We start from the raw sequence: 17,416 nt of genomic DNA, 5'->3' as shown, positions 1-17,416 counted from the left end.
ACAGCAGACTGGGATAGGGAGAGATTGAATATGTCCGTAAACACACCAGCCAGTTGGTCTGCGCATGCTCTGAGGACGCGGCTAGGGATGCCGTCTGGGCCGGCAACCTTGCGAGGATTAATATGCTTAAATGTCTTACTCACGTTGGCCACAGAGAATGAGAGCCCACAGTCCTTGGTAGCGGGCCGCATCGGTGGCACTGTGTTATCCTCAGCACTTAACCAGCATGGCTACCACAGCATTCTGCAGTGGTACGCATTCCCATCTGGTTTGCGCTTAGTGGGACTATCATGACCCAACACACCTCCGGACAATGACCCAGCACACCTCCAGGTTGTGTAAGGGCTATTTCACCAAGAATCAGAGTGATGGAGTGCTGCATCAGATGACCTGGACTCAATCACTTGACCTCAACCCAATTGGGATGAGTTTGACCGCAGAGTGAAGGAAATGCACCCAACAAGTGCTCAGCATATGTGGGAACTCCTTCAAGACTGTTGGAAAAGCATTCCAGGTGAAGCTGGTGGAGAGAATGCCAAGTGTGCAAGTCTTTCATCATGGCAAAGGGTGGCTACTTTGAAGAATTTCAAATAAAATATATCTTGATTTGTTTAACACTTTTTGGTTACTATATGATTCCATGTGTTATTTCATAGTTTATGTCTTCACTATTATTCTACAATGTAGAAAATAGTAAAAAATAAAGAACAACTGAATGAGTAGGTGTGTCCATGCTTTTGACTGGTACTGTACATGGTGGAATCATGTTTATCGTACATTGTGCCTTTGACATTTCACAACAAATCCAAAACTCACATGAAATAAAACACATATTTGTACACTAAATTATGCAGATATGGAGGACTCATGGACAAAGGAATGTGTAAACCAAATACAATAATTGAGACTCAATGTCAAATCTAAGTGCTCTGATAATGTTCTAAAGTGCAACACATAAAACTAATGTAAATACTAAGTGTACATTTAAATACTGTCTATTGCACAGATTTTTTGTTATAGTCCATGTGATTTTATAACCATAATTCACAAAAGGGTCCATATGTGTCTACATTTCAAAAGCATTTCAAACTATACTGAACAAAAATATAAATGCAACATGTAAAGTGTTGGTCCCATGTTTCATGAGCTGAAATAATTATCCCTGAAATGTTCCATATGCACAAAAAGCAGATTTCTCTAAAATGTGAACTGGCGAATCCCGGTTTCAACTGTACCGGACAGATGGCGTTAAGTGTGCGAGTGGTTTTCTGATGTCAACTTTGTGAACAGAGTGCCCCATGGTGGCAGTGTGGTTATGGTATGGGCATGCATAAGTAAGTTACAGACAAAGAGCACAATTGCATTTTATTGATGGCAATTTGAATGCACAGAAATACTGTGACTAGATCCTGAGGCCCATTGTTGTGCCATTCATTCACCGCCATCGACCTCATGTTTCAGCATGATAATGCATGGCCCCATGTCGCAAGTATCTGTACACAATTCCTGGAAGCTGAAAATCTCCCAGGCCTGCATAACAGACATGTCACCCATTTAGCATGTTTGGGATGCTCTGGATCAACATGTACAACAGCATGTTTCAGTTCCCGCCAATATCCAGCAGCTTCGCACAGCCATTGAAAAGGGGTGGGACAACATTCCACAGGCCATAATCAACAGCCTGATCAGCTCTATGAGAATGAGATGTGTCGCGCTGCATGAGGCAAATGGTGGTCAAAGCAGATACTAACTGGTTCTGATCCACGCGTCTACTTTATTTTTAAAAGGTGTCTGTGACCAACATATGCATATCTGTATTCCCAGTCATGTGAAATCCATAGATTAGGCTTAATGAATGTATTTAAATTGACTGATTTCCTTATATGAATTGTAACTAAGTAAAGTCGTTGAAATTGTTGCATGTTGCGTTTATATTTTTGTTCAGTGTAATTAATGGATGAGACTCAATGACTGCACAACTCAATCACAAGTGAATGACATGATAATGACAATGATGGATGAGCTTTAAAGTGTCTTTGACGCTGACACTGATATTAAGTATTACAAAAACATATCTTTCACCGCCTTCATACATTCATCATCTCTCCAGGAACGTAGTTGTCATGCTCAAATTTCGAATGTAAACACATCTGTGCACAACATGTCCCCTATCCCCTGATGGAGTGCTTGTGCGGTCCTATTTATCCACTGAAAATAATGTGATACTCATACAAAAACACATTTAGCTTTACATCTAAGTAGACTGTAGTGCTTGAAAGATTTAAAGCTAAGTAGACTGTAGAGCTTCCAAACTTTAAAGCTAAGTAATAGACCTCGAGAGCCAGAATTGATTGGCAATAGTGCTTGTCTGCATTCATCACAAGACCACAAATTTAGAGGTTGGTTGCTGGTTGCTGATGTGTTAGATGGTGCCCTCTGCTGGTAAGATATGAGATGACAGTCAGGCAGATTGCAATGAGATGGATCAGGACTGGACAATGGTATTCTTGGAGTCCACGTCTCGGAGATTCATGTGCATGACATCCGTACTTACTCCTTTATCATAGATTGGGTTGTTGAAGGCTGACTCCTCTGTCATGTTGTCATATGGCGGCAGGGATGATGTTGGCATTCTGATGGTCTTCCCCTGAAGTCTAAGAGGGACAGAGACAAACAAGCACACTTGAACAGTCTCAACTGCTCTGAAGCATATAACTGAATTAGTTATGTAGTTATTTTCCAATCTCTTATTCTCATACTCACTTTGCAAAGTAGAGGTAAATCCCCAGGATGACTACCAATACAACCGCAGCAGGAATCAGAACGGCGATGGCAATGTTGGTTCCCTCCATACCGTACTCAGGACTAGCAACTGAAAATAAGCATGAAACATGCATAACTAGAAATGACCTGAAACAATTACAGCATAAGTATACTATATATACACAAAAGTATGTGGATACGGCTATTTCAGCCACTCCCGTTGCTGACAGGCATATAAAATCAAGCACAGCAGTAGAATGACCTTACTGAGGAGTTCAGTGACTTTCAACATGGCACCGTCATAGGATGCCACCATTCCAACAAGTCAGTTCGTCAAATTTCTGGCCTGCTAGAGCTGCCCTGGTCAACTGCAAGTGCTGTTCTCGTGAAGTGGAAATGTCTAAGAGCAACAACGGCTCAGCCGCAAAGTGGTAGGCCACACAAGCTCACAAAACAGAACGGCTGAGTGCTGAAGTACGTAGTATATAAAAATCGCATTTGCTCTGTTGCAACACTCACTACCGAGTTCCAAACTGCCTCTAGAAGCAACGTCAGCACAAGAACTGTTCATTGGGAGCATCATAAAATGGGCTTCCATGGCTGAGCAGCCGCACACAAGATCGACATCGGCTGGAGTGGTGTAAAGTTTGCCACCATTGGACTCTGGAGCAGTGGAAATGTGTTCTCTGGACTGATGAGAAACACAGAGCCCTGACCTTAACCCCATCGAACACCTTAGGGATGAATTGGAATGCAGACTGCGAGCCAGGCCTAATCGCCTAACATCGGTGCCCGACCTCACTAATGCTCTTGTGGCTGAATGGAAGCAAGTCCCCGCAGCAATGTTCCAACCTCTAGTGAAAAGAGTGGAGGCTGTTATAGCAGCAAGGGGGGGAAACTCCATATGAATGGCAATGATTTTGGAATGAAATGTTTGATGAGCAGGTGTCCACATACTTTTGGTCATGTAGTGTATATTTCCTCTATGGCATCACAATACTTCACACCGTGGTTACAACTAGCTGGTATACATACTGTACTTACCATCCAACTTTCGCTCATTCAAATACTGCAAAGAGGATGCTGGAAAAAAAGAAAAGCGATTTGGGTACCCTGATCATTTTTACACATCATGGAACTGGGTATCATAAGTTATTAGAAGTTGATACATGTGTACCTCTACAGGCGGGTGGTGTGCCGCTCCACTGTGACGGGTGTCCAGGGACACAGCGGATGGTGGGCTCCCCCTGCAGCTCATATCCGGTATGGCAGGAGAAGCTCAGTGTCTCCCCTGCCTGGTAGAAGGCTTTCTCTAAGCTCTGCACGCTGGTGGAGGGGGCACCAGGGTTCCTGCAGGGCTCATACTTCTCAGCTGCCAGGACACACACAGACAGACACACACCACGGCTGTCACTATGGTTGTCTCTATACTTCTTAGACAGCAGAGTACCCTTATTACATGTATAATTTCTAACATCAGTATAGTCTTCCACCACTTACTTACACAAGGCAGCTACAGGTCTGCCAAATTAAAGGAAACACTTCCACACAGGTGTGGTTTCTGAGTTAATTAATCCCTAAGAGTATATTGACGCACACACGTCAATCTAATTAACATAATACAAAAATCCCCATAGAAATCTGTCAGTTTAAACTAGAGATCTGTTTTTTTGCCTGGGCTGCTTCTCAATCCACCCTTCCGCATCTGCAGTGGAAAGTGGCAGAGCTAGAGCAGTGTTTGTCACACCAGGAGACATCCTGAACATCGGTCTTCTCACAAAAACATCTGTTTTGCCTACTAACTAATATGCCCACTCTATGGAAAGATGAGACTCTCATGAACACGATGATGTTCCCCGTTTTGCTCTACAATCCACCACACGTGTCACAGGACTGAAGGTAACTCATACAAATCAATGTATATGGAGGTACTCATGACTGTAAGTCGCTTTGGATAAAAGCGTCTGCTAAATGGCATATATTATTATTATTATTACTTTTGTGAAAACAATTTAAGGGGTTAAATATGTGTAAATAATATATATATATATTTCCTGAGCTTTCTTATATCTCCTAGATATTGGACAAACACTTTCAAACCCATATTCCTTATGATTTATTTTTTACTGTCTTGTTTGCCATTTATAAATGGGTTATTATTATTATTAGACCATTAATAATCACCATTCATAAATGGTGTGTGTGTGTGTGTGTGTGTGTGTGTGTGTGTGTGTGTGTGTGTGTGTGTGTGTGTGTGTGTGTGTGTGTGTGTGTGTGTGTGTGTGTGTGTCACCAATGCTCAACCCAGTTGAACACTTATGGGAGATTCTGGAGTGGCGCCTGAGACAGCGTTTTCCACCACCGTCAACAAAAAACACCAATCATGGAATTTCCCACGGAAGAATGGTGTCACATCCCTCCAATAGAGTTCCAGACACTTGTAGAATCTATACCAAAGGCACATTGATGCAGGTCTCGAGGCTAGAGGTGGCCCAACGCCAACAGAGACTTTCAATCTCCATCATTTAAATGTTATGCTTGTCGTTTTTCTTTTTATGCACAAGTTCAAACATGGATTTATTATTATTATATCTGTATCCTAAGTATGCCTAGTAGGTGTCACGCCCTGATCTGTTTCACCTGTGTTTGTGCTTGTCTCCACCCCCCTCCAGGTGTCGCCCATCTTCCCCATTATCCCCTGTGTATTTATATCTGTGTTCTCCGTTTGTCTGTTGCCAGTTTGTTTTTGTTCGTAGAACTTATCAGCGGTTTTCCCCTTGCTCCTGTCTTGTTTAAGTTCCTGTTTTGTAGTTTTTCCCAGCTTTGATTATTCTACCTGTCCTGACCCTGCCTGCCATCCTGTACCTTTGCCCCACTACTCTGGATTATCGACCTCTGCCTGACCTGACCCTGAGCCTGCCTGCCGTGCTGTACCTTTGCCCCTGTTGTTGTAATAAACATTGTTACTTCGACACAGTCTGCATCTGGTTCTTACATTAAACGTGATAGTAGGTTAGGTCTACTGTCTAGCCTAGGCCTACTATGTTATGCTTGTAAATTCTTTGAGACATTTATTTAAGTGGACCACAATGGCCATTTTCTAACTTTCTTTGTAATTCTTAATTATTTTAAATGCATTATTCACGTGTGCTTGTATTGTGTTGTAAATTATCAAATAAATCTAAACGCCTTATTAAGACACTTTATGTTGGTGTTTCCTTCATTTTGGCAGTTAGCTGTACCTCGCCTGGTTTTGCGCTATGCAAAAGTAATGATGTTTGACACTGATAGATGCAGCTGTGAAAAGGCACTATCACCACAGAAATAGAATGAATAGAGCAGGCTTGGAAGCTCTAACCCTGGCAATTTGACTGGTAAACTCATGGGTAGACTCGCAATGGCTGCCTGGTATTGTGATGCGATCATTTCCATGGTAATGTGGAATGTTCTATCAACTGATGCTGGATCACCATGGTAATGTATAATGTTAATTCAAATTATGCTAACTGATGCCGCTCATTTTTGTAATGTCAGTTGAGTTGACTCAACAAATCACAGCACAAGTTGAACGATACACTTACTGGCACAGAGTTCTCTGAGTTATCTAAAGGAATACTGTAGACTTTTAGAAAAACCATGTTGATTGTTAGAGAGGAGGACGACTATCCTGCTTGAATACAATAAAAAACACTGTGTGTTTGTGTGTGTATTTGACCAGATATAGTTTACCGACTTACGGTTACACTTGGGCAGCATCTCGCTCCACTTGGGGTTGGCTGAGTCTCTGTTGTAGCAGGTGAGCAGTGTGCTTCCAGACAGGGAGTAGCCCTTATTGCACACATACTGCACTGTCGATCCCACCATGAAGCGGGATCCCGTCACCATCCTCCGGCTGTGCTCCACATTCCCCGGGTCAGGACACGTCATCACTGATTACACAGACACAGAAAACAGAAAGACAGAAAACACAGGCAAATGGATAACCACTCTAATACATAACCACTACAGTACAATACATTCACAATCATCATTATCAGTTACACCACAGGTGATCAACAGTGGTTCCCTCAATAACGTGCCAGTCTCGTACAATAACCCAGTAGATGACACAGAGCCTTCTAAGTAAATATCAGACATCTATCTTCTTGGTCATTAAAAATGAACATGGCTGGATATTGAAGCCATTCAGGCGTTGCAGCCTACAGCCCAAGGGACATCCCAACATAAAAAAAATATTACAGTTTACTATAGAATACTAGGGTACTTACTGTAGAATTCTGTAGTAAACTGTAGTATACTATGTAATACCATACTTTACACTGTAGATCATGTGTAATAATTTTGTAGTATACCGTAGAATACTATAGTAAATCCCCCAAAGAACACTGAAGTAAATAATACAGAAAGGTCTGCAAAATCACTACAGTCCACACAAATACTATACTTATTTAAATATAGTAAATACTGCAGTATTTCATTTCCATATACCCTGCCCATTCCCCTCATCTCTATTTTTGCCCACCTGAGTGAGAAACCTATATGCCAAGTATAGACCATATATTGTGTTATCCCAATGAACAGTTCTTGTGCTGATGTTGCTTCTAGAGGCAGTTTGGAAGTGAGTGTTGCAACTGAGGACAATTTTTACGCACTACGCACTTCAGCGCTCTGAGGTCTCATTCTGTGAGCTTGTGTGGCCTACCGCTTCGTGGCGGAGCTGTTGTTGCTGTAAGATGTTTACACTTCAGAATAACAGCACTTACAGTTGACCAGGGCAGCTCTATTAGGGCAAAAATTAGACAAACTGACTTGTTGTAAAGGTGGCATCCAATGACAGATCATCATTTTGATGCGCGTAGAAAGGAATTATGAGTGCCTTCAGGTGTGTGTGCCGCAGCTAATTGTCTTCACAATAGACACACATAGGCTCATTGTGTTTAGAACAGCCAAGCATGTGTCATCTTGGAACTGCATTTTTTATATGAATACTTTTTTAAAATGGGGATTTATAAGGCGGTGCAGCAGCACCCTCAGCACCCCTACTTCCCGCGGCTATGTCAAGATGGTATTTATTATAATCCTCAATGTCTCGTCTTTCAAAATACATAGAATCCTCTTCATTTACAGCATTTCCCCCATCCAGACAACAAAACATTTGCAAAAGTTGCCCAATTAGCAGGAGGGATGAGACATTTTCTTGTCGCTCGAGGTGCTCAAATTCACAATGTCTGTCAGTCAAAATCCATACAGCGCTGTGAAGTGCAGAGCCCAAGAGCTGTTATGTCATGTATAGCAGTTACTGTGTTCCAATTTATTAGTGCTGAAATCTGCCATTTTCAACCCGTATACAGTTACGAGTGTAAAGGGCTGCAGCCTTCTCATCAAACTTTCCTCTTTTATTTTTATGTCAGATGGTCCAGCACCATCCTCAGACAATTGCTTTCATTTTTAGTATAATTCTAATTTATGGAAAAGGCTTTAAATAAAAGGTTTAAATTCAGGTCAAGTGACATGATCAAACACAACACAGTGCCCTACCATAAGGCTTGTTGAGGTGTATGCAACATGTTCTCTCACCTGTAGGTGGCAGTCAAAACAGTTTGAGTTGTGTGTTTCTCACTAGACCCCTGAAGCAACAGATTTCGGGACAGCAATTATGTTCACACTAGTGGTTTATGAATGCCATTAATTAAATAATGTTCTCACTTAAAACATCTGGTTAAATTTGGCATGACTATTGCTTTGGTGTTGCAGTGGCTGTAAAACCAAGTGGTACTAAAAATGAGTATCCTGACATTGCATTTTCCTCTGGATTTGATAACACAGGTTATCATCTGTAGGAAGTGTTGATATCCCATCTGGAGTTTATCCAGGCAATGAGGGAGCTATTTTATGCAAATATGGGTTTATATGTTTTACTGCGTTTCTATACAATGACCGCAGGTAGGCTTCTTTAACACAGCAAACTGATACAACATGACAATGACATGTCAGCTGGTTCATGGACAAGTAACAAGTAACAGAAGGGTGAATGAGGGATTGAATGGGAGAAATAATTATACACGTTAATTTCTGGAGTCTTTAGTATATTGAAGTCTGGCAACTTTATGGTTTTTATTGTACTGTTTTTTAAAACATTTTATCATTTAATTTAATTGTTTTGAATGTTGAAGTTATTTTCAAATGTTAATAGTATTATATTTTTTTACATACAGATATAAATCAATGAATTTAGTTCGTACTGTACATACAGTACCAGTCAAAAGTTTGGACACACCTACTCATTCAAGGGTTTTTCTTTATTTTTACTATTTTCTACATTGTAGAATAATGACGAAGACATCAACACTATTAAATACCACATATGGAATCATGTAGAAACCTAAAAGTGTTCCAAATATATTTTCTATTTGAGATTCTTCAAAGAAGCCACCCTTGATGACAATTCTCTCAACCACCGAAGCAGCCAGCGACCAAGGAGGGTTAGCTCTCCTTCTCTGTGGGCTATGTGAGTAAGACACTTACGTATGTTAACCCTTGCAAGGCTGCCTGCCCAGACGGAATCCCTAGCCACATCCTCAGAGCATGTTCACTTCTGTCATCATTAAGTACATTGAGAGACTAATCAATAATCATATCACCTCTACCTTACCTGACACCATAGACCCACTTCAGTTTGCTTACCACCCCTATAGATCCACAGACGATGCAATCGCCACTGTACTGCACACTGCCCTTTCCCATCTGGACAAGAGGAATACCTATCTAAGAATGCTGTTCGTTGACTATAGCTCAGCATTCAACACCATAGTACCTTTCAACCTCATCATTAAGCTCTGGGCCCTGGGTCTGAACACCACCCTGTGTAACTGGGTCCTGAAGTTCCTGACAGGCCGCCCCCAGGTGGTGAAGGTAGGAAACAACACCCTTCAACACAGGGTCCCCACAAGGCTGTGTGCTCAGCCCCCTCCTGTACTGTCTGTTCACCCATGTGTGCGTGGCCACACATGCCTCCAACTCAATCATCAAGTTTGCAGATGACACAACGGTAATAATCCTGATTACCAGAGACAGCCTATATTGAGGAGGTGAGGGCCCTGGGAGTGTGGGGCCAGGAAAATAACCTCTACTCAACGTCAACAAAACAAAGGAGCTGATCGTGGACTTGGACTTGGATCGTGGAGCACCCCCTATCCACATCGAAGGGACTGCAGTGGAGAAGGTGGAAAGCTTCAAGATCCTCTGGATTCACATCATGAACAAACTGAAATGGTCCACACAGACAGTGTGGTGAAGAAGGCGCAACAGCGCCTCTTCAACCTCAAGAGGCTGAATAATCTTGTCTTGGCACGTAAAACCCTCACAAACTTTTACAGATGCACAATTGAGAGCATCCTGTCAGGCTGTATCACCGCCTGGTACGGCAACTGCAACACCCGCAACTGCAGGGCTCTCCAGAGGGTGGTGCGGTCTGCCTAACGCATCACCGTGGGTAAACTACCTGCCCCCCAGGACACCTATAGCAGCCGATGACACAAGAAGGCCAAAAAGATAATCAAGGACTACAACCACCTGAGCCACTGCCTGTTCACCCCACTATCATCCAGAAGGCGAGCTCAGTACAGGTGCATCAAAGCAGGGACCGAGAGACTGAAAAACAGCTTCTATCTCAAGGCCATCAGACGGTTAAATAGCTATCACTAGCTCCTTATAGGCTGCTGCCCTATATACATAGTCTTGAAATCACTGGCCACTTTAATAATGGAACACAAGTCACTTTAACTTTAATGTTTACATATTTTGCATTATTCATCTCATATGTACAGTTGAAGTCAGAAGTTTACATACACCTTAGTCAAATACATTTTTAACTGTTCTGGGGGGTAAATAGAATAGTGATGGCTCAATCAAGTCTGGTGTTATTTTTAATCATAAGGATATATACCAGAGGCGTGATTGTCAACACGATGTAAATTAATTTGGTTACATAAATAGTCAGTATATTGTGGAAGGACCACTAGAGGGCAGGCTGGGCTCATGGATAGTAGCCCAACAAAGCATGGGAGACAAGGTAACCAGAGTCAATTAAGCACAGCTGACGGTACTAATGAGATACTCTCCTTCCCCTATAAAATAGAGAATGGAACCAGCAGAGAGGGAGAAAAACTATCTCTGGAAGATGGCCACTGAGAGAGAGAAGCTGTGCTGAAAGAACCACGAAGATGGTGACAAACCCGTGATTTATGTTTGTTGTAGTTTAAAGATGATCCTATTGTGTTCTTGTTTCATCTGGAGAAGAAGATGTGTGTTTTTTCCTTGGAAGATTTTTCATTGATTATGTTAGAATGTTTTTGGTTGACAAAATACCCTCAATAGAGAACCGTGTTCAATCAGAAAAACCTACTCCTGACTCGTTTATTCCACCTTCCCGCTTTAGAGTGACGCCTAATTACTTGGTACGCTCACATTGGTGGAGGATGCGGGTATTAGGTGGACGAGTGACACAAGGATAAGTGAGTAAATTAATATTCTTCCAGAAGACCCGGAGGAACCATTCAAGAACGATGGATAACGCCCTACTACAACAATTGATCACGGCACAGCAGACAACCATAGAACTCCTGCAACAACAGCTGAGTCGACGAGAAGAACCTACAGTTAGGCCAAGAGCGGCTGCTCACGCCATCTTACCTCGTCTCTCCAAGGAGGATGATATTGAGGACTTTCTCATGACCTTCGAAAGGACGGCCACCTTGGAAGAGTGGCCGCCCACAGAATGGGCTAGCGCATTAGCTCCTCTTTTGACCGGGGTGGCTCAGGAAGCCTATTTTGACCTGGATTCCTGCGAAGCGGCGGACTATGGGCGACTAAAAACCGAGATCCTGTCCCGGTACCAGCTGACTGCCAGAGATAGGGCTGTAAAGTTCCATCAATGGACCTATACAGCTGATCAACCCGTCCGTGCTCAGATCTTCGCCTTAATACGACTGACGAAACAGTGGCTAGAACCTGGAAAGGGAGTAGGACATGTGATAGAGACTCTCGTAGTGGACAAGATATTGAGAGAATTACCCAGTGACTTAAAAAGGGTTGTGGGGCAAGCCAACCCGTTGTCAGCCGATGACATAGCCCAGGCGGTGGAAACATATCGGTCTACAGGGGAGTTGTTAAAAAGTGACAAGGAGGAACGGAAGGAGTCTTCCAATCCCGTACCACGACTCACCCCGGCGCGCCCGCCACCGAAACGTCCAAGCCCCCCCCCGGAGGTGGGAGAAGTCAGCCACCACACAGCCGGGTCGGTGTTATAAGTGTCAGTCTCCCAACCATTATGCCCCACAATGTCCTAGCAAGGATGAGCCCATGGTCACGGAGTCGTCACTACCTACCCCCACACATCCCGTTTTGAGGGGGCAGGATCAACACTGTTGGTTAGCAGAGATAGCCCCAGCCTCAGAGATTCCGGTGCGAGTTGAAGGACAAGATGTGTTAGCTATTCTCGACTCGGGAAGTATGGTTACGTTAGTAGAGGAGCGGATGGTGACCTCCGCCACACTGCTACCAGACAAAGTAGCCGTATCCTGTATCCATGGAGACACCCACTATTACCCCACTGTGAATCTGCCTATTCTCACTCCAAAAGGAAGGTGTACAGTCAGGGCAGGGAAAGTGCCCCAGCTGAAGGTGCCATTATTGATCGGGAGAGACTGTCCCCTATATAAGGAGCTTCGGCAGATGACGTTATGCACGGGAAGAAGGGGGACAGGAAAGAAGAGAATCTCCAAGCCCGAGATAGTAGTACTACAAGGAGACGTAGCCGCGTCCTCTACAGCAGAGGAAGAAATAGCGACCCAACGTTTACGACAGATATTCCAGGAAACCACCGACGAAGACACCTGTGAAGGGTTATACACAACGCAGGAAGGAAGGAGCAACCAGGCACTAAGGGATATATTTGAAGCTCCATCCGAGGAGGGAACCTGGAAGGGATTCTCCTCGGTCTCCCCTGATGGGGATGTGGAACAACCTCCACATCCCTCTACTGAGGTTGACCTGCCCCAGGAATTAAAGGGACAGTTCGGCACCTCGCAGCATAGAGACCCAGACCTAAGGGAGGCCATGAGGAAGGTGAAGGTGATTGACGGAAGGAACGTCGACGGATCAGGTGAGCCCCCTCTTCCTTACTATGCAATCAGGCGGGGTCTCTTATACTGGGTCGTACGACGAAGGGGGGAAAACCAGGAATTACTAATGGTGCCTAGACCATACAGGGATACAGTTCTACAGTTAGCCCATTCCCACGTCCTAGGAGGACACCTGGCACGAGACAAGACGATTGACAGAATCATGCAGAGATTCTATTGGCCCCGTGTCACCCGAGATGTGGCCAGGTATTGTAAGACGTGTGATCAATGTCAACGTACAGCCCCACGGCCACACGTACGTAACCCTTTGATTCCTCTCCCCATCATAGAGACTCCCTTTGAACGCATAGCTATGGACCTCGTAGGACCCCTCCCAAAATCCGCCAGAGGACACGAGTACATCCTAGTGGTTATAGATTATGCTACCAAGTTCCCGGAGGCCATACCCCTACGTAACATGTCGTCAAAGGGAATTGCCAAGGAGTTATTCCTGATGTTCTCTCGTGTGGGCCTTCCCAAGACTATCTTAACCGATCAAGGAACCCCGTTCATGTCCCGGTTGATGAAGGACTTGTGTCGGTTATATCAGGTTCAACAGATACGTACGTACAAGCATATTCCACCCTCAAACAGATGGGTTGTGTGAACGCTTGAACAAAACAATTAAAAGCATGTTGAGAAGAGTGGTGTCCCGAGACGGGAAAAACTGGGACATGCTTCTCCCACACTTAATGTTTGCCCTGCGAGAAGTACCCCAGGCATCCACTGGATTCTCTCCGTTTGAATTGCTCTATGGCAGACCCTGTCGAGGAATCCTCGACTTAGCCAAGGAGACCTGGGAGACCCAACCATGCCCCTTTCGATCTACAATAGAACACGTTACCCTGATGAGAGACCGCCTGTCAGCAGTGTGGCCCATAGTCAAGGAGCATATGGAGAAGGCCCAAAGGACCCAAGGCCGGGCCTATGATAAATCTGCGACCCCCCCCGTGAGTTCACCGTGGGAGAGAAAGTGATGGTGCTTGTGCCCACTGCCGAACATTGCTTGCTGGCGCAGTGGAGGGGGCCCTACGAGGTAATGAAAAGGGTCTCACCGGTCAATTACCTCATCAAGCAACCTGACAGGAGGAAGAAGGTCCAACTCTATCACATAAACCTGCTGAAGACGTACCATGGACGAGAGGAGGAGGTGGCTTTGATGGCCCTGGGGGGCAAAGAAAAAAAGAGGCTCTCCCACAGGTGCGCCGTGGCCAAACTCTCCTACCGGAGCAGTCAAGACAGCTAGACAAGCTGATTATGAACTTTGGTCGAATATTCTCTCCATTCCCAGGACAAACAGATGTCCTGTTCCACCATATCCACACTGAACCCGGCAAGAAAGTGCATATCCGCCCTTACAGGATTCCTGAGGCTCGCCGAGTCATCGCTAAGAAAGAGGTGAGGGAGATGTTGAGGATGGGCGTGATCGAGCCCTCGACGAGCGAGTGGTCCAGTCCCATAGTCCTGGTCCCCAAAGCCGATGGTAGTATGAGACTCTGCAACGACTTTAGGGGCGTGAATGCCATCTCTACATTCGATGCGTACCCCATGCCCCGCGTGGATGAACTCTTGGAGCGCTTAGGAAAGGCCAAGTTCATCACTACCCTGGATTTGACGAAGGGATATTGGCAAGTGCCGGTGGCTCCGGAGGATCGCCCAAAGACTGCCTTCGCCACCCCAGAGGGGCTTTTCCAGTATGTGAGGATGCCCTTCGGACTGCACGGAGCTGCTACAACCTTCCAACGCCTCATGGATGCCATTCTACGGCCCCATCAAGAGTATGCAGCGGCGTACATAGACGATGTGGTCATCCACAGCGAGGACTGGGATAGTCACCTCCTGCGATTACGGGCGGTGCTCGTGAGTTTGGAAGCCACAGGGTTGACAGCCAATCCAAATAAATGCTGCCTGGGCCTGTCCGAAGCGGAATACCTGGGGTATACCGTGGGGAATGGGAAAATACGCCCGCAGGCAGAGAAGACCAGGGCAATTCGTGACTGGCCTCGACCCCGGACCAAGCGAGACGTTCGGGCCTTCTTAGGGATAACAGGATATTATCGCCGTTTTATCCCGGGATATGCAACCATTGCCAACCCCCTCACAAACCTCATCAGGAAAAACCTGCCAAACCAGGTAGAGTGGAAAGATGAGACGGAAGAGGCCTTTCAATTGTTAAAAGATGGCCTGTGTTCCGATCCCTTTCTACAGGCTCCGGACTTCTCACAAGAGTTCATTGTGCAGGTCGACGCCTCGGATACAGGGCTCGGGGCCGTACTAGCTCAGGGTGAAGGTGAAGCAGAGAAGCCGATTCTCTTCATTAGTAGGAAACTCAGCGATCGGGAACAGAGGTATGCGACCGTAGAGAAAGAGGCCTTAGCCATCAAGTGGGCCCTCGATTATCTCCGGTACTACCTACTGGGTCTGAGGTTTGCATTAGTTACTGACCATGCGCCCCTCACGTGGATGGCTGGTAAGAGAAACAATAACAACAGAATAGCCAGATGGTTTTTGTCTTTACAACCGTACTCTTTCCATGTCATCCACAGGGCCGGATCGAGGAACGGGAATGCAGACGCGCTGTCCCGACGCGACCAAGACGGTGCGTCTGGCGCCCGACCCTCCGGTTCGGTCCTGGGGGGGAAGGTATGTGGAAGGACCACTAGAGGGCAGGCTGGGCTCATGGATAGTAGCCCAACAAAGCATGGGAGACAAGGTAACCAGAGTCAATTAAGCACAGCTGACGGTACTAATGAGATACTCTCCTTCCCCTATAAAAGAGAGAATGGAACCAGCAGAGAGGGAGAAAAACTATCTCTGGAAGATGGCCACCGAGAGAGAGAAGCTGTGCTGAAAGAACCACAAAGATGGTGACAAACCCGTGATTTATGTTTGTTGTAGTTTAAAGATGATCCTATTGTGTTCTTGTTTCATCTGGAGAAGAAGATGTGTGTTTTTACCTTGGAAGATTTTTCATTGATTATGTTAGAATGTTTTTGGTTGACAAAATACCCTCAATAGAGAACCGTGTTCAATCAGAAAAACCTACTCCTGACTCGTTTATTCCACCTTCCCGCTTTAGAGTGACGCCTAATTACTTGGTACGCTCACAATATATACAGTTGAAGTCGGAAGTTTACATACACCTTAGCCAAATACATTTAAACTATGTTTCATAATTCCTGACATTTAATCCTAGTCAAAATTCACTGTCTTAGGTCAGTTAGGATCACCACTTCATTTTAAGGAAGTGAAATGTCAGAATAATAGGAGAGAGAATTATTTATTTCAGCTTTTATTTCTTTCATCACATACCCAGTGGGTCAGAAGTTTACATACACTCAATTAGTACTTGGTAGCGTTGCCTTTAAATTCTTTAACTTTGGTCAAACGTTTCCGGTAGCATTCTGGCAGAACTGAAAAAGCTTAAGGACAACAAAGTCAAGGTATTGGAGTGGCCATCACAAAGCCCTGACCTCAATCCAAAAGACAATTTTTGGGCAGAACTGAAAAGGCATGTGCGAGCAAGGAGCCCTACAAACCTAACTCAGTTACACCAGCTCTGTCAGGAGGAATGGGCCAAAATTCACCCAACTTATTGTGGGAAGCTTGTGGAAGGCTACCCAAAATGTTTGACCCAAGTTAAACAATTTAAAGGCAATGCTACCAAATACTAATTGAGTGTATATAAACTTCTGGGAAAGTGATGAAAAAAATAGAAGCTGAAATAAATCACTCTCTACTATTGTTCTGACATTTCACATTCTTAAAATAAGATGTGATCCTAACTGTCCTAAGACAGGGAATCTTTACGAGGATTAAATGTCAGGAATTGTGAAAAACTGAGTTGAAATGTATTTGGCTAAGGTGTATGTATGTAAACTTCCGACTTCAACTGTATGTACTTTTAAATGTCACCTCAACTGCAATCCAAGTCATTGGGTTGTGCTATAGATAAAGCACAGTGATAACAAAGTTGTTTTATAAATATAGAATATCTGACATTCTATTTCAATTTGAACTTTGTTCTGCTTTTAAATGGTTGACAGCATAGTGATAACACATTGGGATGGGTGAATAAATGTTGAAATTCCATTGATCAACGTCTCAACCAAATATGACTAAAATGTCCATGTTGAAATGAAATGGTGCGCCCAGTGGGTTGTTATTTCCTAGCTTACCTTTCTCACAGCGAGGGACGTCTCCACTCCACGTCAGGTCCCACTGGCACATGAGGATCTCAGAGCCCTGCACCTCGTAACCTGGGTAACACTGGTAGGTGACCACTGTCCCATGGATCAAGTCTGGGTGGGAGGTGCTCTTCCAGCCATTAGTGATCTCTGGCAGCTCAGAGCATGTGTCGTTCCTGGGGACCTCTGTGGGTGGTGAGCCAGGCGGGGGCAGGATGGAGTGAGTTGGAGGTAGAAGGGGAAGGAGAGATATTGAGAGAGACAGAGATAGAATGAGCAGGGGAT

The 17,416-nt window shown here is 44.6% G+C and overlaps 1 protein-coding gene across 1 annotated transcript in view; it reads right to left on the bottom strand.

The window, feature by feature from the left end:
- The window catches only part of LOC118391358 (seizure protein 6 homolog), a 243,430-nt gene that overhangs the window by 3,446 nt on the left and 222,568 nt on the right, over window positions 1-17,416 (bottom strand). Inside the window, exons 11-16 of the mRNA XM_035782685.1 lie at window positions 17,123-17,317; window positions 6,501-6,692; window positions 3,941-4,135; window positions 3,808-3,846; window positions 2,764-2,872; window positions 2,555-2,654 (exon numbers count right to left, since the gene is read on the bottom strand). Of these exons, the coding sequence (XP_035638578.1) occupies window positions 2,555-2,654; window positions 2,764-2,872; window positions 3,808-3,846; window positions 3,941-4,135; window positions 6,501-6,692; window positions 17,123-17,317 (830 nt within the window). The remainder of the gene's footprint in view (window positions 1-2,554; window positions 2,655-2,763; window positions 2,873-3,807; window positions 3,847-3,940; window positions 4,136-6,500; window positions 6,693-17,122; window positions 17,318-17,416) is intronic.

This window comes from Oncorhynchus keta, unplaced genomic scaffold, assembly GCF_023373465.1.
Source record: "Oncorhynchus keta strain PuntledgeMale-10-30-2019 unplaced genomic scaffold, Oket_V2 Un_contig_6244_pilon_pilon, whole genome shotgun sequence".
Classification (NCBI taxonomy): Eukaryota; Metazoa; Chordata; class Actinopteri; order Salmoniformes; family Salmonidae; genus Oncorhynchus; species Oncorhynchus keta.
This window is presented reverse-complemented; position numbering and strand designations above follow the sequence as displayed.